We start from the raw sequence: 22,217 nt of genomic DNA, 5'->3' as shown, positions 1-22,217 counted from the left end.
TGAAAGACTTCATCTATCACACTTGTGTCTTCGTTCTCATCCTGAACAACCTCGACATGACCCTTGGATTTTGTTTTTAAAATGGATAACCAATCAACTCTTGATCGGTCTTTTCTAAAGGAAGGGGTGTATGTGTAATAAACTTGTTGGCATTGCTTTACAAAAACAAAGATGTCGTTTACGTTGTGGTGTTTAGCTTTTGAGTTGATTTCAACGAGACCATAGTGAGGATCTACTCTGATTCCTCTGTCAGTTGTGTTATACCAATAACATTTGAATAAAAACACTCTATTTTGCTCGCTATGATATTGCAGTTCGATGACCTCTTCCAATCTACCGTAGTAGTCAACTTCAAACTCACTAGAAGTCGATCCCTTAATACAAACAACGTTGTTGTATGTCTTTCTTCCATGCCCGTATTCTTCAGTATGAAAGACATATCCATTGACAAAATACCTGTTATAGCACTTGATTTTCTTTCAGGGTCCAGACATAGTAAAGACAGTGAAATAGCAGCACTACCTTCCATTTGATAAACCTAGCTTGTAAATTAAATACAACAATAATCAATAAACGAATATTATGTAACATTGACTACAATTAATTACATTGCAAGAGATAATGAGTTTGTGATAGGACTTACATGTGTTCTAAACCATGTGGCAAATTGTTCATCTTGTAATTGAAAGATCTGGGATTCGGCCAGCTGTGAGTTATTGGACAGTAAGTATCGTCGATGTTGCCTGCAAGGTTATTCCAAATTATATGAGTGTATGGTATCACAAAACATAAATAGTACACTCTTGACAAAGTTTAAGTCGAACATCTACTTACTTAATAAAAGGTCTCAGCTCATCATAGTTAAATAGGATATAATTGTGTGCTTGTCTAAACTCTATTTCAGACAAATATCTTCCCCTCACGGCATTTTTAGGTGTGGGTCGTCCAGGATTGCAGAATATTGACAAGTTCCCACTTGAATGCACTTCACCACCATCATCATGCCGTGGAACACGGTTTATCCTCGTTCTCAAATGAGGTTCGAAATAGTATGAGATAAATATTTAGATCTCCTCAATAATATACGCCTCACATATTGACGCCTCAACATGCGCTTTGTTCTTAACCTTTTTTTTTAAGATTGAACAAGTACCTATATATATATATATATATTAATAAAAAATTATCAATTAAAAACATTAAAATAAAAATAAAAATATTTAATTATAAATTACATAACTCATGTAATATCTAACCTCTCGAATGGATACATCCATCTATGCTGGACCGGTCCTCCAATTTTTACCTCAAACGGTAAATGTACGGGTAGATGCTCTATTGAGTCAAAAAATGATGGAGGGAATATCATCTCAAGTTTGCATACTGTCTCGACGATATTCTTTTCAAACCTTTCAATGTGATCAACATTCAACTTGTTGGAGCATATATCTCTGAAGAAATGACTGATCTCCGTTAGTGCATCCCATATCCCCTTTGGCACCAAATCACGAAAAGCTAATGGGATGAGTGTTTGCATAAACACATGGCAGTCATGACTCTTCATTCCATATAATCTACATTCCTCCGTATTAACCAGCCTTGATATGTTCGAGGCATGTCCATCGGGAAAACGCAGACTCTTAAGCCATTTGTAGACTAGTAGTTGTGCATTTTTCTCTAGCACGAAGCTTGCTCTTGGTTTTGTGACCCGTGACCCATCACAAACCAACTCCATATTTTTATGGTTACAGAATAGCGCTACATCCAATCTAGCCTTGATGTTGTCCTTTGTCTTCCCCTTCACATCTATGACGGTGTTGAAAATGTTCTCAAACACGTTCTTTTCAATGTGCATGACATTAAGGTTATGGCGGAGAAGATTGGTCTTCCAACAAGGAAGCTCCCAAAATATACTTCGTTTCACCTAATTATGGGTCAAACCAAAACCAGGAAACTTCTGCTTACCTGATTGGAGACCAAACATAATTTCACCGTACTCTGACACAACATCAAACAATTCTTCACCGGAAAGACGAGGGGGTGCAACATCATTTTCAACTCTGCCAACAAAGAAATCCTTTCTGTTCTTTCTGTACTTGTGGTTATATGGCAAGAAACGACGGTGACAGTAAAAAAAAGAAGCTTTACCCCCATTTGTTAGCATGAATGCCTTGTTGTTCTCCATACACTATGGACATGCTAGCTTTCCATGCATGGTCCAACCAGAAACCATTCCATAAGCTGGGAAATCATTGATAGTCCACATCAAAGCCGCTCTCATAACAAAATTTTGTTTCTTCGAGATGTCATAAGTCAAAGCTCTAGAGGACCACAACTGTGTCAACTCATCAATCAACGGACGAAGACAAACATCTATATTCCGCCTCGGACTGCTCGGACCTGGTATGACCATAGATAAAAACATGAACTCCGGCCTCAAACACATCCCTGGTGGCAAGTTATAAACCGTCAGTATGATCGGCAAACAAGAATAGGGAGCAGCAAATAACCCAAATAGGTTGAATCCGTTTATACACAACCCAAGACGCATGTTCCTTGATTCAGCTGAAAAAGTGAGGATGCATACTGTTAAAGTGTTTCCAGGCTTCACCGTCAGAAGGATGAACCATCACTCCATCAACCGCATGGTGTGATTGGTGCCATGTCATGTGCTCAGCAGTCCTTGGTGACATAAATAACCTCTGCAGTCTAGGTGTGATTGAGAAGTATGTAAGTCTTTTATATGCCATGAGAGTCTTCCCTCTACCAGTTCTGGGTTTGTAACGAGAATGCTCGTATGTCATGCACTCGGTCATCTCAGCATTTTCAAGGTAGTATAACATACAGAAGTTATGGCATATATCAATTTTTTGGTATCCCAAACCAAGGGGTTTCATCATGGACTTGGCAACATAGAAGTTCTCTTTCAGCCTGTTCCTTTTAGGTAAAATGCTTCTCGCCCATTCAATAATCTTGTCATAACATCCCTCACTCAACCCGTGATTTGACTTGATGGTGAACACCTGTGCTACGGATGATAATTTACTGTGGTTCGTGCAGCCATCCCATAATGGTTCGTCAGAATCTCTCAACAGTTTAAAAAACCTTGCTGCATCTGCATTAGGTTCTTCTTCTACGATTGGACATTCCTTGACATTACCTTCACTCATTCTCATTGCATCCATAACCATATTCCTGTAAGGATTACTATTCTCGTTTCCAACTTCATGCATATTACTAGCACTAGAAGTTGACCCAACCACCTGTTCTTCCATGCTGTCATCAGGAACAAATAGTTCTCCATGAGCATACCAACACAGGTAATCTTCAATGAACCCTTTGGTTAGAAGATGCATCGTTACAACATCTTGATGCAGAAACTTTAAATTTTTACACTTCCTGCATGGACACCTAATACCACCATCAGTAAAATTCATCGGAATAGATGTTGTGAAATTAATAAAACCCTGGACACCGTTACAATAATCCATCCTCTGCAATCCTTGGAGTGAGTTCTGATACATCCATGAATGATCATCCATGACTTCTATTGAACCTCTATAAAACATAACAAAAATATTGGTTTTCCCTGATATTATCCAACAAACTAAAACAACACTTATGTTAAATATTCATTATCAATTATATATCAACTATCAACGTTCATACATACAAATTTATACATATATAAATTTACAGAAATCACAACTTTGAAATAGAATTGATAACAATTAAACAAGACTCGTTAAACAAGCTATTAATTATTTATCTCATCACAACGACACATTTAATTCGGTGTAATTCAAACAAAATTTCAATAATTTACAAACAAATATAATTTGACAAAATCTAAAACAAACTATAACAACTACAAAATTATACATTCATACTACAAGTTTCTTTGAAAAATAACAATTAAACAAGTACAAACGTTAACAAAATACATATACTACAACAATAAAATTCACAATTAAATATTAAAACTAAAAAGGATAGATTTACTTACAAAAAAATGATAAAATCTACAAGAAACGGATATTGTGACCACGTACAAGATATAAGAAATTAACTTGAGTGCTCGTGTTGAGAATAGTGGAGAGTTGGGATGGGTGGTTGGCTGCAGTTTGAGAGGGGAGAGGTGGGATGGGAAAGAAGAAGGAGAAACAGAGAAAGAGAGTGTCGGTAGATGGATGGGTTTATAATGGCTTTTACCGATGGAATCACCGATGGAATTATTCCATCGGTGACAGTGCCACGTCACTGTACGACTATCTCAGTTTGAATCCTTCGATAATTTCATCGGTTAAATCGTCTGACGTCACCACGCCGTTGCATATTTCCAGACAAACTATATACCCCGTCGGCAAAACGATCGGAATATACTGACAGAATATTTCCGTCGGTATATACCGACCGTTTCGCCAATGGATATAGGCCGTCGGTATATATCGACAGATTTTGAGACGGAATTATGTCTGTCAGTAATTATTACCGACAGAAAAATTCCGTCGGTAATTCCGTTGGTTTTCTCCGGCTTTCTGGTAGTGTTTTGATGCTTTCAGATCATTTTAATATGTTAATGTCAAAAATGATTTTTAAAAAATAAAAAAATATTATTTTAATGTGTTTTAAAATGAAAAACACTTTGATAAGTAATCGTTATCACATCCCAAACACCCTGTAAGTATAAATGTATTTTTTCTGGAATTATCCATGGAAAAAACCACTATAATGAACTTGTTTTTGGGACTAAAAAGACTTTTTTTTTGCTCAAAGTTATTATTGGCCACTTGATTTTTCCGTGTTTTGAACTTTAATCATCTAACTTAGAACTTTAACTCTTAATTGTAAATTATAAGAAATTAATTATTAATTTAGCTATAAAAAAAAACAATTGAAAAGAAAAACAAATAAAAAATCAAAATAAAATAAAAAAGCAATGAACAATATGTGAATAATAAAACAGTGAATGAGTGGTGAAATGTCTCTTAATGTACAACAAATAAACATGAATTTTCCATTTTTTTAAGGCTTTTTTAAGATTAAATTTAGATAATCCAAAATTCTTATACGAATATTAATTAGCTTATAATTATTGATTTTTTTTTTAGAATATGATTAAGCACATCTTATAAGATTTCATTCTTCAAATTTTCTAACTTTGAAATATAAAAAGCACACGCGTTGTGTCTTAATATAAAATAAATCAAAGAACAATTAAAATCAAATCAAATTTCCCCGCCAAAACAAAAAATCATATCCTTTTCCTCTCTCTCGAATCTCGATGGAGAAAGGCTTGATATCAGTGGACCGATTCACCGAGTCAAGCCAGACATACTTCTTGAATCACTTACACATGGACCACACTCAAGGCTTGACCTCAAAATGGGGAAAAGGTCTTCTCTTTTGCTCCAAACTATCCGTTAAGCTCTTACCTTTCAAGTTCCCTGATTTCAACCTCTCTCTACTTTACGCTGTCGATCTTCACATCTGGCATTCTTTTTCTCTCATTTCTCCAACCACCGCATCTTAAATCATCGCTCATGCCATGGCTCTCAACGCCTACAATTACCCTGGTAAGCCAATTTTTTATGTTTTCTTTTTTATCCCGGAACCAACCAGACGAGTTCACTTGCTTATTCAATCGCAATGCATGAGATATTTTGGGAATCAATTTCAGAAAAAGAAATCATTACCTTCCAGAAATCACTTTTTGGATGGTTGACTATGGAGATTTGATGGGATTGAACTGTAACAAGAGGGGTCATGTTTTTGTTTCGCGGGGAGTTTGGATGTTTGATGTATACGGGGGATTTTCGATGGGAAGTTGATATCGAGAGGGAAAAGGATGCAAGAAGTAGGCTACTTAATGTTCTCAAGAATGAGATAGTTGATGTTCTTTACTTCGATAATACGTATTGTAATCCGTCTTATGATTTTCCCACTCGACAAGTTGCTGCTCAGCAGGTAGGATTTACATATTTCTACAGCAGTTCTTTATTTGAGTATTTTTTGGTAGGTGCTGACGATTAATGTGCATTGCGAAGAATGGATACCGGTTACTAGGGATGAAGTATGGATAAAGAGCTAAATATTATTGGTGATGAAAATGAGCAAATATAGTGAGCAATTGATTAGTATTCGTGTCTTAGGAATGGTCATGAAATTTGAGTGTTTTTTGGTAGGTGCTAAAGATTAATGTGCATTGCTGAGAATGGATACCGTTTAATAAGAATGAAGCATGTGTAAGTAAAGAAGGAAATTTGGTAATTGTAAAATCTTTATTGAAATCTTACGTTTACACTGTTGTAGTATATATACAAAAAAAAAAGAATTTGTAACGTTCTAGGTTCCTATTATAATTAGGAAATTTACAACTGTAGAATAAATCAATTCCTAGAATCTCTCCAATGACTGTAAATGCTAACACTCCCCCTCAAGTTGGTGCAAAGATATCTTCGATGCCCAACTTGTCAAGTGAATTCTGAAAAATTTTGCTGGAGACGGCCTTTGTAAGGATATCTGCGAGCTGGTTTTCTGACCTCACGAATGGAAAATTAATCACCCCTTCTTCGAGATTTTGTTTGATGAAATGCCTGTCTATCTCGATATGTTTTGTGCGGTCATGTTGAACTGGGTTGTGAGATATTTCGATGGCAGCTTTATTATCGCAGTATAGGTTCATCTTTGATTCTGGACTGAACCCAATTTCGGACAATAACCTCTTGAGCCATAATAATTCGCATAGTCCCTTTGCCATTCCTCGAAACTCGGCTTCTGCACTTGACAAGGCAACTACCTTTTGTTTCTTGCTCCTCCATGTGACTAAGTTGCCGCCAACAAATGTGAAGTATCCCGACGTAGATTTTTTATCCGATATGCTTCCTGCCCAGTCAGCATCTGTGTATCCTTCAACCGCTAGATGATCATTTTTAGAAAATAAAAGGCCTCTTCCAGGAGCTGATTTTAAGTAACGTAGTATTCTAATTACAGCATCCATGTGTTCTTCATTCGGACAATGCATAAATTTTCTGATTATGCTTACTGCATAACAAATATCAGGGCGAGTATGTGACAAATATATTAATTTTCCCACCAGCCGTTGATACCTTTCCTTATTAGTTGAAGCCCTTTCCGTAGAGTCCCCAAATTTCTGATTTTGAATCATGGGGGTGTCGGCCGGTTTGCAGTCAAGCATTCCTACTTCGGTTAGTAGGTCTAGCACATATTTCCTTTGTGAAAGAAATATGCCTCGGTTTGATCTAGCCACTTCAATCCCAAGGAAATACTTTAGTCCTCCTAAGTTCTTCATCTCGAATTCGGTAGCCAATTGTTCCTGTAGTTTCAAGATTTCTTCTGTATCGTCTCCAGTAATGATCATGTCATCCACATAGATTATCAATGCAGTCACCTTTCCCTGTCGTTGTTTTAGAAATAGAGTATGATCCGAGTTGCTTTGTTGAAAGCCATATTTCTTCATTGCCATACTGAATCTCCCAAACCACGCGCGAGGTGATTGCTTTAGCCCATATAATGCCTTCTGTAGTTTGCAAACAATTCCAGTATTTGGGGATGAGGTATATCCAGGTGGGATGTCCATATACACCTCTTCTTCCAGGTCTCCATGCAAGAAAGCATTTTTTACATCAAATTGGTGTAGCGGCCAATCTAGATTTGCTGCTAGTGATAACAGCACTCGAACAGTGTTTAACTTTGCTACCGGAGAAAAAGTCTCCTGATAGTCCACTCCATATGTCTGAGTATATCCTTTTGCTACCAGTCTTGCTTTAAACCGCTCAATGGTTCCATCCGCTTTGTGTTTGATAGAGAAGACCCATCTACACCCAACTGTTTTCTTCCCCTTCGGCAGTGGAATAAGTGCCCATGTTTTATTTTTCATCAGTGCTTCCATCTCCTCTTCTACTGCTCGTGCCCACTTAGGATCGGTCAAGGCTTCCTGAATTTCATGCGGGATATGATGAGCTGACAGCTTATTGGTAAAGTCTCTAAGTGGTTTGGTCAGCATTTGAGTTGTTACATGGTTGGAGATGGGATACTTCGATTGTTTTCCCTCTGTGCTAGGGGAGTATCTAGCTGGAGGCTTTCCTCTATTTTTCCTGGCAGGTAATTTGTAACCAATAGGAGTATTCAAAACAGGATTGGAGGATGGAGCAAGAGAGTTTACCTCATGGATATTCTCTGGCGAGGAATGATCATCGTCGAGTACAGAGAGTAGAGGGGTCTGACTACTAGATGTGTGTTCAGTTTCACTTTCCATTTCAGCTTCTTTATCCCCGGTGTCGACTGCCAAGTCTGCAATTAAGTCCTCCTCTCCCATGTCCACAGATACACCCATCTCTTCCTCAACCGTGGCTGCCCTTTTTGTTTCCATGTCTTCTGATGGAGTACCCGTGGCATCATCGTCATCTTCCCTTTCCACGTTGATGACTGCCCGTATGTCCCTCTCTTCGTCTGCATGTATAGGCAGTATGCCCATCTCTTCGTTTCCTGCATTGCCCGTTCCATCACCCGCGGGCAGTGCAGGTATTGGTTCTATATTTGGGCAGCTCCACCACTTCTCTTCTTCCGTCCATGTCTCCCCCTGAAGCTGAGAAGTGGACACTGGAGAATAATAATTTTCAGCTTCTGAGAAGGTTACATCCATTGTGATGTATGTGCGTTTAGTTACTGGATTGTAGCAACAATAGCCCTTCTTTGATGCGCCATATCCCAGAAAGATGCACCGATCAGCACATGCATCCAGCTTGTTTCGTTGGTTCTTGTGAAGATGAACAAACGCTACACATCCAAATACACGTGGGGGCAACATTAGTATAGATGGTAGTGTAGTATGAGTGGCCAAGACTTGCAGCGGAGTCTTAAATTCTAAGACTTTAGAAGGCATCCGGTTCATTAGGTGCACAGCCGTGACCACAGCTTTATCCCAGTATCTATGGGGAACGTTTGCTCCAATTAGTAGTGCACGAGCAGTTTCTAAAATGTGTCTGTTTTTCCGATACTGAACTCATCTATGTAGTATAACCCCTCTCTCTTAGTACCACGCCCAATGATCTTCTTCGTGAGAATATCCTGAAAAAGGCAAAAATGTGGATACATTAAAACAATGCAATTTAGGTCTTCAGTAGCTTGTCCCACAGATATTAATTTTGTTGTAAGAGAAGGAACTAAAAGAGTATTAGTTAAGGATATTGATGGTGATAATTGTACTGTTCCAGCCCCTGTTACTGGATACAAGACCCCATTAGCATTTGAAATATTGTTCCTTCTTGGCGTTATGTATTCATCAAGGTCGTCTGGATTGTAGGTCATATGGTCTGTTGCACCAGAGTCTACAATCCAGTCATCATCCTTTTGTTTCGTAGAAACTACCAAAGCACTGCTGGTATAACAGCAGCCTTTACCTTGATCACTGCCATTACTAGCCGTCTCTGCCTTTGTCTCTACACAGGGAATGAGAGAAAGAGTAGGTTCTGCATGTGCTATTGCTGTCCGTTCAACTCCTCCATGTGCTATTGCTGCCCGTCCAACTCCTCCATTAGCTTCCTGTGATTTCTTTGCTTTAAATTCATTCCACCATTCCGGATAACCATGTAGCTTGAAGCACGTTTCCCGTGTGTGTTTGGCATTACCACAATGGGAGCAGCCAAGTCCTCCAGACAGATTTTTGCTTCCCCCCGTTGCTGCATATCCGGGTGCTCTTTTGGTCATGCGCAGCATTTGATTTTGTTTCCCACTCTTCGTTGCCATAACTGAAGCAGTAGGGCCACCATTTGTTTCAAGCATTACAGACTGCCTAATGTCCTCTCTTCGAACATATGCGTAGGCCTGCTCAACAGATGGAAAAGGTTGTAATTGTAGAACATCACTTCTGATTTTATCTAGCCGATCGTCCAGTCCATCAAGGAACACATACACCCGATCCTCTTGAAGCAGGGTGTTGTGTCTCTGTACATCAATTGCACACTCCATTGGGTTTGGTCGCCGGTAATCAATTTCCCTCCATAAGCCCTGAAGACAATTGTAATATCCCTCAATAGATTCCCCATTTTGTTTCATTCGAGTGACCCTTCTCTTCAAATCGTATACCTGTGATTTATCATTCCCATCAAAATAAGTTGTGGCAATTGATTCCCATACCTGTTTTGCTGTTGGAAATCGGATAAAGTTGCCGACTAGAGAAGGGTCCATTGAATTAATCAGCCAACCCTTTACAATAGAGTTTTCTGTCCTCCATCTTCTGAATGTTGGATCATTCAATTCTGGTTGCGGAAGATCACCATTGATATATCCCAGTTTGTCTTTTCCTGAGATATACATCTCGACAATCTGAGACCATAGAGCATAATTAGTTCCATTGAGTTTGATAGCAATCGGTGCAGCAGTATCATATGTTACTGCAGGGGTCTGGTTCAGGCTTTGTCTCAAAGCCTGGGTCATTCTCGTAGTCAAATCTTCAAGGATAGCCTCTGTTCCTTGTTGATTTTGTTCTACTAAATCGGTAGGGGCTGCCATCGTATCTACTAAATCAGTAGGAATTTCCATCAAGTTTCTACGCTAACAGGGAGAGATAGTTTGTTCTGGGTGGCGGCTGCCTCTTTGTTTCACAACTCAAAGGAAAAAAAGGTTTAAAAAAAAAATTAGGGTATTTGCTCTGATACCATGTAAGTAAAGAAGGAAATTTGGTAATTGTAAAATCTTTATTGAAATCTTACGTTTACACTGTTGTAGTATATATACAAAAAAAAAAGAATTTGTAACGTTCTAGGTTCCTATTATAATTAGGAAATTTACAACTGTAGAATAAATCAATTCCTAGAATCTCTCCAATGACTGTAAATGCTAACAGCATGGACATTAGGATTGATACTTTGGGGAAAGAAGAGATTCTAATTCACATTTCACGTGTGCTTAACATAAAGGTATGATCATCGTTGATGTTGATGGGAGATTCTATTCTTCTATATGTGTGGATTATGAAGGATGTGTTTTTGTAAAGCATAGAATCGAGTTCTAGCTCAGTTTCCATGCCTGTTTATTATTTTTATTATGATTCTTGGGCACCCATATTTTCTCATAGTTTTACAAGAAAGTAGTTGTTGAATGAAATTTAGTGAGCTACTAGCAAATTACATTTGCGAACTATTTCTGGTTCAGGTTTGTTTTAGCTTTAATTTCCTTTCCTTCTTTTAACATTTGAGTGTGGCCAGAGCGTTTACAAACCATGCATCTTGTTGGATTCCATGACACATTCACAACTAAAACTTCTCTAACAAGAGTCCGAGCAGTTCCTCAATACAGTTTCAACGTTGAAACTTTAGAGGGATTAAACACAATGCAACCAACAATAGGAATCATGCCATCTGAAACCTGTTAAAGGAGATGACAATCTTTTCGGTTCTCTCTTAACTTCTCGTTACAAAAAGAGAGAGCCATCTGATAAGCTGGACGATAATTTAGGATATGCTGAAAGGTATCACTAGTACATGTTTTCAGTTCCTTACTCTGATCACTCATGCTTTGCAGAGATATAAGAGTTTATTGAACTTGTCTATCCAACTAACATGAAAGGTATTGTGTCTTCATCATTTTGTTATGTTGACCCACTTTATTACTTCAGTCACGAAAGAGGTTCGTCTACAAGAATTAAAGGAGAGGGAGGCAAAAAAGAAGTTGATGTCTCTTATTTTGAAAGTGGTAATTCTCCCAAGGCAGGAACGAAAAAAAGCAGGCCGGTAAGATTGGATTATAAAAGAGTTAATGTAAGCAGAGCGAGCTCATCAAGAAGAGTGCGCCGTGGAGCCAAAATTGTGGAAAGTGACTGTTAAAATTAAAAGTGTTTTTCCAATTATCTTGATGGAACATGTGGTTTCTGACTTGCAAGGCAGCAAAAACTTGAAGTATGTTGTAGGGGATATGTTTGAGGCAGTTCCTCCTGCAGATGTAATTTTACTCAAGGTAAATTTTTGCTGTTTTCATGTACTAATTTGCAGTATAGTAAGTTTGCATATGCTTACCTTCCATTAACAAAAACGAATTAACGCAGCACATAACATGTTGACGAGGGTTATTTAGCACTAAAGAAATTACAAAAGAAAACACAAAAAACTATAAAAAAAAAAACTTGCAAATTTGAATATTTCTAAATAATATTATAATGAAGGTCAAAAGTCTACAAATAACCTAAGTGCTGATTTGGTCCATGAATTCCTCAATTATACGCCTAACATGACACTTTAACTAAATACAGCTTTTAAATGATAGAGTTGAAATGGTATAATTTTGTCTTATTAGCAACCATAATTTAAAAAGATTATTAACATAAAGAAAATATTGGTTAGGTTGGCATAGTCTACTGCACTGAACTGGTCAGACCAAAGACAAGAAATTAAGAAGCTACCATAATTTAAAAAGATTATTAATATAAATAAAATATTGGTTAGGTTGGCATAGTGTATTGCACTGAACTGGTCAGACAAAAGACAAGAAATTAAGAAGCAACCATAATTTCTCCACACACAAAAAAAAAAAAAAAAATCGTTGGTCCTTCGAACCCAAATTATTATTAGTAACAAATGACTCAAAGGATTCGGTGATTCACGGTAGGCATATGAGGAGAAATACAGTTTATTCTAACAATGTTTTTATATTTTTTATCCCTATACTTTTTTACACTTTATTTCTTAATTTTTTTATTTGATCCTTTAAAATTACTTTAATTTATAATTGGTTTTGATGATTTATATTTCATGCTCATGTGGATGAAACATTGTTCATTTTAAAAACTTTGTACCTTTTAAAAAAAAAATTAAAAAAGCTGAGTGATTCACTTATTGTTAATTGAACAATGTCTCTCTATTTTTGGTTCCTTTGATTTTTTACACTTTAGTCCCTTAAATTTTTTTTATTTGGTTCTTTAACATTTTTTTAATTTGCAATTGGTCTTGGTGATTTATTTTTCATGCCTGCGTATGAGAATCTTGAGGCGTCGGAGAAATGTTCTATCACTCGGTTGATACTCAGTTTTGCAAAATAAATATCATTTCTTTATTTATTTAAAAGAATTAGATTTTATGGACTGAATTTGAGGCTTAGACAATTCGATCCTTTTTTTTTTGGCTAATATCAGGGAATCATTTGTATGGTCAAGGGATGAATTTATTTTATTTTTTTGGGTCAACTTTTTTTTTTTAATTCAATCCATTCACATTGATTCTATTTAAGACTTGAATTTGTAGTTTGTTTTTTTTCCTAGATATAGGGTTCTTGCAATGTATCAAGAATCCCGACCCTTGATTTATGCTCAGTGTTAAAAAATAAAATGAAATTACATTGATATAAAATAATTAGATTTTGAGGAACCAAAATTGAAACTAAAAAAAATATAGTGGACTATGGTGTACTGGTAGGCCAACTAGGTTGGTGCGTGTACCATACAAACCATCATATGAAGGAGGCCCGCTGTATTCAAGTGGCGGTGCGATCTCCTTTGTTGGCTAAAAACAATCTTCCACGTTGTCTTCTAGAGCGTCGCGCCATATGCTTTTCATTGGGATAATACGTGTTGTATTTGGTTAGCTATTAGGCATTGACATTGTTTTTTCCTTATCCCCTTTGTTCTCTCTCCTTTTATTGGGATTCACGTTGGTCAAACAAAAAATTAAAGGTGTAATATCATTTTGTTCTTAGGTTAATTTTAGTTTTTATTCTTTTGATTGCTATTTTTTACTTTAGATTCTGTTTTAAAATTGATTTTTTTTAACTTCATCATTTAACATATGGTTGGTTCAAAATTAAGCTTTATAATTTTTTTATACTAGCCTTATAATCTGGATCGCAAGTTTGAAAGGTTAACCTGAATTGATATTGATCCTTCTTTTAAATCCCTTTTTTACATTAATTTTTTTTCAATTTTATTCTTTAGAGTTAATCTCATGATCTTCTAAATATTATTGTATTATTTATTTAAAAATTATTTTATTTTAAGTATAAATAAAAAAAAAAGAAAAGAAACAAAAAGTTGATGGGCCACGAGAATGAAGCCTAGGTGTGACTAAACTTTGAAGGGATGAACCATGCATGCTACTGTTTGGCCTTTCAAAATATAAGTTTGGCACTATTAAGCTTGGAAGCTATCCCTCCATGTCTATCTAGAAAAATAACCTAAGATTAAACAAACTTTTCGAATTCTAAATTATTTTTTTCAATATGATAATTAAAGGGTTAAATCATTTTCATTAAATTCCTCTTTTCAAGATAAACTCATTAATGTTATGATTAATATTTTTTTTTGGCCAAATCAGGATTAACCAAAAACTCTCTCCTTTCCTTTTTGATGGCTCTCTCTCTCATTCGGGGACTGAAATATAATATAAATAAAGTTTTATGATTGAAATGTAGATTTTGAAAACAAAAGGGATCAAAATGTAGAAACTCTTGCCTCTTGAACAATGTAACTGAAAAGACAACTCTTTTTTTTCTTTATTCTTTGAATTTTTTTAACAGTAACTTATAATTCTATTTTGTAATAGTGGTTTGTAATGTAATGCAAGAATAAACTCTGTTAGTGTATATGTGAGAGTATGCATAAAGAAACACATTTCAACATATAAAATCATGATAACATAATTTTTAAGGATGAAAAAACAAAAGAACTTAATAAAGTGCAATGACTGAAGCACAAAGCACAAAAACTACATGGACCTAAAAAAATAAAAAATAGTTATGAACATTAATGACGAGAGCAATTTAATGAGTCTTGATTAACAATGCATGTATTGTCAAACCTGAATAGTTTTTTAGTTTATTTTGTAATTGTAATATGTCTTAATCATGGAAAATGATGAACAGTGGACACTGCATGACTGGAGTGACGAAGACTGCGTGAAAATACTAAAGCAATGCAAACATGCAATTATGAGTAATGGCCAGCAGAAAGCTGGGAAGGTGATAATCATAGACATAGTGAGAGGGAGCCAAAACGGCGAGGAGTCAAATGAAACGCAGCTGCTTTGGCCTAGAAATTAAGGAATGAAATGGAGTGGGCCAAGCTCTTCTTTGATGCAGGTTTCATCAGCTATAAGATACATAACGTGCTTGGCACAAGAGCTCTCATTGAGCTTCATCCTTGATAAGCTCTTATTAGGTCTTCTCCTTTGTTTTTATTAATTTCCTGGGATTTATAGCAACCCTTTGTCTTGCCAACTGCTCGTGACTTGATCCCTAAAGGTTGCTCTAGTGGAGAGACATTGAAGGATGAAGGACTTTCAATGGCAACAAATTCAACACAAGATGATAGTACAACAAGATAAGGAAACTCCAACAAAAAAACAAAAAAAGGTAGATGCAGATATCTTGGTTTCAAATCAAATCAGATAACAAAAATGGTAGATGATATTAGTTATGGATTTTATACCTCGTGTACCAAAGTTAATTTATCCAAAATTTTTGCAAGTTAACTTATCAAACTCACGACCTAATCATTAGATCAAGATAATTTTATAGAAAATAAATCAAATAAATTATGAAATTTGATTTCTAATCAACTCAATGTTGCAAGATAGAATTGAAAAATAATTTCATTAAAAAAAGACACAAATAAAATAATTTAAGTCAACTCGGGTTAATTCACCAAATTATGACCTTGACTATGAAACTAAAATAACCTTATAGAAAATAAACTATAACAATATTTCGAGTCAATCTATGTTAATCTGTCATACTCGAGACCATGATCTATGAGACTAAGATAACTTCATAGAAAGCAAATCAAAACAAATTATGAAGTTCAATTTTCAATCAACATGTTATTGAAAGATGAAATTGAAAAAAAAATCAATATAAAAAAAGGACTGAAATTAAACTCGTGTCATGAGATCGAAAAAACCTTATAGAAAGTAAACCGAAACAAATCATAAAACCTAATTCACAATCAATCAAATGTTAAAGGATATAATAAAAAAATTTCAATCCAAAAAATAAAAAAACTCAAGTCAACTAGATAAACCTATCAAACTCGTGACATAGATCATGCGATTGAAATAACCTCATAAAAAGCTAACCATAAAAATTTAAATATTTAAGAATAAAATTAAAAAATATTAAAACGTAGAATAAAAAAAACTATTATAATAAATAGTGTTTTATGAAGTGATTTACATTAAAATCACAATCTTCTTTTGTTTTTAGTTAATAAATATACTGTCCTCTAATCTCTCGCATTGAAATTCTACCTTTGCAGCCTCTCGTATCTACAAAGAATTTTGAAGAAAAGAATGAGGTACTGGGGAAAATCACACAATTCATCCCTTTTTGTGTTTATTTGTCAAGCTATGGTTGAAAATATCATTTAGTGTAAAATATATAAAAAGAAATCTTCTGGCTCCGATTTATTACTTTTCATGGCCAAGTTGGGATATAATGGCATTTTTACCCTATTAGGATTGTGATATATTATAACAGTGGGGTTTCGTATATAGCAATGATTATTTTTAAAAATATTTTTTATTTAAAAATATATTAAAATAATTTTTTTAAGTTATAAAATTTATTTTAGACATACATTAAAACAATTTAAAAATACTATAAAAAAATTTTAAATAAAAAAAATCTAAATTAATTTTTTAACAAACAACATTTTAACCATAATACTAAAAACGTTCTAAAACATTCATATGAATTTAAATATGTATATTTATATAAATAAGCTGAAATTATCTCTTCGATTTTTTTTGAAGCTCTAAGAAGATCATATGAATTTAAATATGCAATTTTAATGCGGTTCTGAAAATATTTGCACATGTTATTCCCAAATAAAGATGACAAACCTCCATAATTCTCAAATTTCTAACCACCAAACCATGGACAACCCGTTCTAGCGCAAGAACCCGAACCCGCCAACACGAGCCTCGGCGCACAGGAAGCTCGTCCTGCCGGCGAGGATGGGGGTTCAGCAAACGCTGCCCCACCAACATCAGACCAAGTGAAAGAACCATTGAGAGCCTTCCTGAATCAGTTTAGGAAGAGAAAAGTCAATGATTCTTTCTTGAACAATGCCGCGCGGGACCTCGACCTGGAACGACTTGTTACAAGTTCCAAAGGTTACCCACTATTAGTTAAACTTTGGAACGTTAGCGGGCATCATGGGCAGCTAAGATGATAATTTTTATATTCTATTAGTTTTATATTTTAAAATGAAAAACCTAATCACAATCCACCTGAAACGTTGCTATATTTAATCAGATAATTCATGGACAACATTATGAGAGAAGTCAAATTATATTAACTTAACAAGCAAAAGCAACGACTTCTTACAAGTTCCAAAGGTTACCCACTAAAATATTTTCAGAACCGCACTAAAATTACATATTTAAATTCATATGATCTTCTTCTTAGAGCTTAAAAAAATGAGATAATTTCAGCTTATTTTTATATAGATAATTTATTTAATTTGTATTTTAAAAAAAAAACCACATTTTTACTTCTGTTATGATTTTTTATATGAAAAAGGTTACTTTTTTTAATATAGAATAAAAAAAATTCTTTTTTTAATTTAAATACTTCATCTTAAAATAAAAATATATATAAAAGTGTAACGAAAACCATGTAGTTATAATTGTGTTAATTTTGTAAAATATTGTTTAATAATTAAATGTGATTTCGAACGAGCACTTTATCTATAACAATCTATAAAATAGAAGATGTGAATGTGAGAGCCACATATCAATTTTTTTATTGGATACAGTTGAGAAATTAAGCCTTCTCCGAGGTTACAGTAAGTTTGATCACTCCTATAAATATGACGAGAAAATAGTATTTTGAGGTATCACAACATTAACTAGCATATGTACTAGCTACTTGAAATCAATGGAGTTGATTAACGAGGAAAGTGCTGGTGAGCTGCTTCAAGCTCAAACTCATGTGTGGAATCATATATTCTGCTTCATAAACTCCATGACTCTGAAATGTGCCGTTCAACTAGGCATACCAGATGTGATCCAAAAACATGGCAAACCCATGACCCTCTCGGAGCTTGTTTCTGCCCTACCGATCCACCCATCAAAAGCTCAATATGTCCACCGCCTTATGCGTATTCTCGTGCACTCCGGTTTCTTTTCCCAGCAAAATCTTAACCAAGAAGCCTATTCCCTTACCCAATCCGCTCGTCTCCTACTCAAGGACAATCCCTGGAGTATGAGAACTCTTTTACTTTTTGTGCTCGACCCAGTTCTGACAAAACCGCATGATTGCTTGAGCACTTGGTTCCGAAATGATGAAGCCACCGCATTTAGTATTGCCCATGAAAGTATATTTTGGGAGTACGCTGGCCAAGATCCAAGAATCAACAATCTCTTTAATGATGCCATGGCTAGTGATAGCATACTACTTAGTAAGGTGGTTGTAAGCAAATGTAAAGGCATCTTTGAGGGGTTGAATTCTTTGGTGGATGTAGGGGGAGGCTTAGGAACTATGGCCAAGGGCATTGCTGAAGCATTTCCCCACATGGACTGCACTGTGCTTGATCTCCCCCATGTGGTATCTGACTTGCAAGGCAGCAAAAATTTGAAGTATGTAGGGGGAGATATGTTTCAGGCAGTTCCTCCTGCAGATGCAATTTTACTCAAGGTAAATTAATTTCAACAGTATTCTTCTACCAGCACTATATTTTATATATATATATATATATATATATATATATAAACATCTTTTATTAGTTTTTGTTTGAGAGGTGCTTATATACACACGTCCATCCTTGAGCTTATATTTTGACACATATATAAACTATTCCATTCCTGACCTCTGCGTACACATGCATATGAACAGGGGCGGAACTGAGGGCGGGGGGGGGGGGGGGGGGGGCAAGCAGGGGCCCGGGCCCCCCCTCAAAACATTTTAAGTTTTAAAGAGGAAGTGTCATATTAGTGGGTCTTATTACAGTAATTGATTATCATTTTACTTTTGATTTCCTAATTCACTCTTGAACTACGTGGGAAAAAAAAATAAACGCATTACTTTGGAAATTAAAAAATAGAGCCATCAATTTATTCTAAATATAAATTTTATAGGCTGCAATTAATTAAACAGAAAAATACAAATACAAATTGCAAGTAAAAATTTTTAATAAAAAAATTGAACCAGAGTTATTAATTAATTTATCTTTCATCAAATAAAATAAGGTAATTTAAATTTAAAATCTATTTTTGTTTTGTTTTGAGATGTTTGTTAATAATTTGATGAGGTTCTTTTATAATTTTATAATTTTTGCTTTTTTTTTTTCAAATCTGCTAGTTCTACCAATTGTTTTTTGAATTCTTGTTATAGTGATTTTTTTTTTCTAATTAATTAGATATATTTTATTGGTTTGTTTTGATTATGCTTGGATCTTTTTTTTATGTTTTTTTTTTAGCAGGACCACCAAAATTATCAATTTTTTCTTACGATATATGTTTTGATTTTAGGCTGAACGATGAACAAACTAAGAAGAATTGATTCTTTATTATTTTCTGCTTTATTTCAAAGCTTATCAAACATAAATAATGCTTCGCTTTAGCTAAATTTCTTTGTATGTTTATATTTGATAGGTATAAAGACCAACAACATTAAAGTGATGAATACATTATGAAGATGAAATTAACTTTATTATTTTTACTCAATTTGATATTGCTCTAAATATTTTATCTTATACAAAGATCATTATATGTTTGTAGTAAGTTATTTGAATAAAACTAAATTATGCATGTTTTGTTTTACAGCTTATATACAATAAATTAAAATAAATATTATATATTATTATATTAATTTTAACTTTTTCTAACAAATAATCCTAGCTCCGTCCCTGCATATGAAGATTTATATTCAAAGATGGACATCATCTCTAACCCAAAAATCTACACTACGGAGTTTCTATATATATGCATCTTATGTTTTCTATCATCTCTAACCCAAAAATCTACACTACGGAGTTTCTATATATATGCATCTTATGTTTTCTATTTTCTTTAGGATTTTTTTTTTCCCGTCTTCATTTATCCATGCTACATATCTTATGGTAAATGACAAACAGTGGATACTGCATGCCTGGAGTGATGAAGACAGCGTGAAAATACTTAAACGATGCAAACAAGCAATTATGAGTAAGGGACAGCAGAAAGCTGGGAAGGTGATAATTATAGATATGGTGAGAGAGAACCTGAATGGAGACGAGGGGTCAATTGAAACGCAGCTGTTTTTTGATCTACAAATGATGGTGGCTGCTACTGGCATGGAGAGAAATGAAAAGGAGTGGGCTAAGCTCTTCTTTGATGCTGGTTTCCTCAATTATAAGATACACCCTGTGCTAGGCACAAGAGCTCTCATTGAGCTTTATCCTTGATAAGATCTTAGTAATGTTTTGCTTTTGTTATGCTTAAGTATGAAAATTCATGATATTATGGTTTTGTCCAAAATAATATTTATGTGTAAAATAATAAAATTATTGTTGTTGTTGTTGTCGCTGCTACTACTGTTAATGTTGTTGTTGTTGTTGTCGTCGTCATCATGATTATAATAAATTCTTTATCCTTAATGTTTCATTGTTCTTCACTTAGTGCAACTAAAATGTTTATAATATATCTTTTAAGATTCCAATAACAATAACAACATCTTATTTAGACTCAATTATTTCTTAATAAAATTGAGTTTAAACTCTAGATTAGGAGGAAAACAAAGTTCAAAAAGTGCAGAGATAACTTTAAAAACTGAGGTGAGGAAGAATATATAAAATCAGGATAAACAATGCAAGAAACTCTTCATTTACCCTTTTTTTATAATGGATTTTGGAATTAAAACTGATAAAGAATTAATAATGATGATTATTAGAATTGATTTTCAGCATTATTAACTTTGATTAACCGTTATAAAATCAAAATTATGCCTGAATGTTTTGGCTTTAAATATTTGATGATTCTGAGTTGAAAAAACTAATACGATTTAAAGAAACTCTTCTTGAAGAAAACTGATTAGATTCATGGGCTAGATTGGACAAAACAATGGACTAGAAAAAAATAATTATTTATGAGCCAAAGAGTTATTTTATAATAAACCCAAATTCAAGATCAAAATATGTTAGCAAAAAATAACCCAAAATCAAGACTAAGGACCTAAAACCTAGAACAAGGAGCTTGAGCCATAGCTTAGTTGATTTGATCACGTGTTTGTGGGTTAAACCTATACTACTTTGCTAAGACTCATTTATGACTCCTCAACATCCCATTATATAATCTAAAAAAAAAAAATTTCTTTCTTATGTTGCATAGAGGATGTTTGGTTTTATAAAACCATGTCAACTAATTATTTTTTGAGATCAATTCTCATTCACCCATAACTTATTTTAATAATGTTAATGTTCCATATTAATAAAGTTTTGTTGGAGAATAATTTTTAATAAAGTTTTGACCTTAAAAGTGAGTGGATTCCATTTTAAATTTGACTTAGATATGCCTTTCAATCATGTTTTATTAAAAAAAATTTCAACAATCCTTTATATGAATGAAAATTGTCCGGCTAGTATAAAAGACTTGAAAATTTATAGAGAGATACTACATCAGCTACGTTTCTTTTAACTTTGAACATTTCTTAGTGAAAAACTATCAGATTTACTTGATTAAATAGGAAATATGATGTCTTAAATTATTTAACCTTTTGTGTAAATCAAGACAATAATATTCATAGTTTTTTACCTAAATATTTACTTTGATTCTCATTATTATGTTTATTTTGGCCCTAAACAAATCCTAGATTTAAATTTGCCTTTATCAAAGTTCTCAAAGAAATGACCACATTTCCCACTTACATAGGTGATATTTCATTAAGAGTATTCATTTATATTCTACTTGGTATACCAATATATATATAAAAATAAGAGCGCAACTCACCATCTTCTTACACTGGAGCTAGCACCTATTTCATCAGAGGAATAAACAAGAAATAATAATTTTTTAATGCTACAAAAAATATCATATGACTTAGTTTTCTATTTGAACCTAGATTTTGGGATTTCTAATCAACTAGTTATGGTCACAATCATTACACTCTTTTATCTTTAAAGTTTTTAAACCTATTCCCTTTGATGAATTATATTATACATAAGATCTATCAATAAATTTTTGGTCAATGGATTTGTAATATTTTACTTTGGATTTTCATAGTCAATGAAAATAATT

At 34.2% G+C, this 22,217-nt stretch overlaps 2 protein-coding genes and 1 pseudogene across 2 annotated transcripts; 2 read left to right on the top strand and 1 right to left on the bottom strand.

The window, feature by feature from the left end:
- Positions 1–9,008: 9,008 nt before the first annotated feature.
- Positions 9,009–10,533, bottom strand: LOC133669025 (uncharacterized). Its single transcript, XM_062089041.1, has 2 exons — positions 9,423–10,533; positions 9,009–9,090 (listed from the first exon to the last, which is right to left on the bottom strand). Exons 1-2 carry the CDS (start codon positions 10,531–10,533, stop codon positions 9,053–9,055), a joined length of 1,149 nt encoding a protein of 382 aa, XP_061945025.1. The 3' UTR covers positions 9,009–9,052.
- An 846-nt stretch (positions 10,534–11,379) lies between these two features.
- LOC133668963 (trans-resveratrol di-O-methyltransferase-like) lies at positions 11,380–15,149 on the top strand (annotated as a pseudogene).
- A 2,680-nt stretch (positions 15,150–17,829) lies between these two features.
- Positions 17,830–20,525, top strand: LOC133669717 (trans-resveratrol di-O-methyltransferase-like). The gene is made up of 2 exons (XM_062089951.1): positions 17,830–18,642; positions 20,081–20,525. Exons 1-2 carry the CDS (start codon positions 17,884–17,886, stop codon positions 20,387–20,389), a joined length of 1,068 nt encoding a protein of 355 aa, XP_061945935.1. The 5' UTR covers positions 17,830–17,883; the 3' UTR covers positions 20,390–20,525.
- The last annotated feature ends 1,692 nt before the right edge of the window (positions 20,526–22,217 follow it).

The sequence above is a fragment of the Populus nigra genome, chromosome 12, assembly GCF_951802175.1.
Source record: "Populus nigra chromosome 12, ddPopNigr1.1, whole genome shotgun sequence".
NCBI classification, from domain to species: domain Eukaryota; kingdom Viridiplantae; phylum Streptophyta; class Magnoliopsida; order Malpighiales; family Salicaceae; genus Populus; species Populus nigra.
The sequence above is the reverse complement of the archived record's forward strand: the minus strand, read 5'-3'. Positions and strand labels throughout refer to the sequence as shown.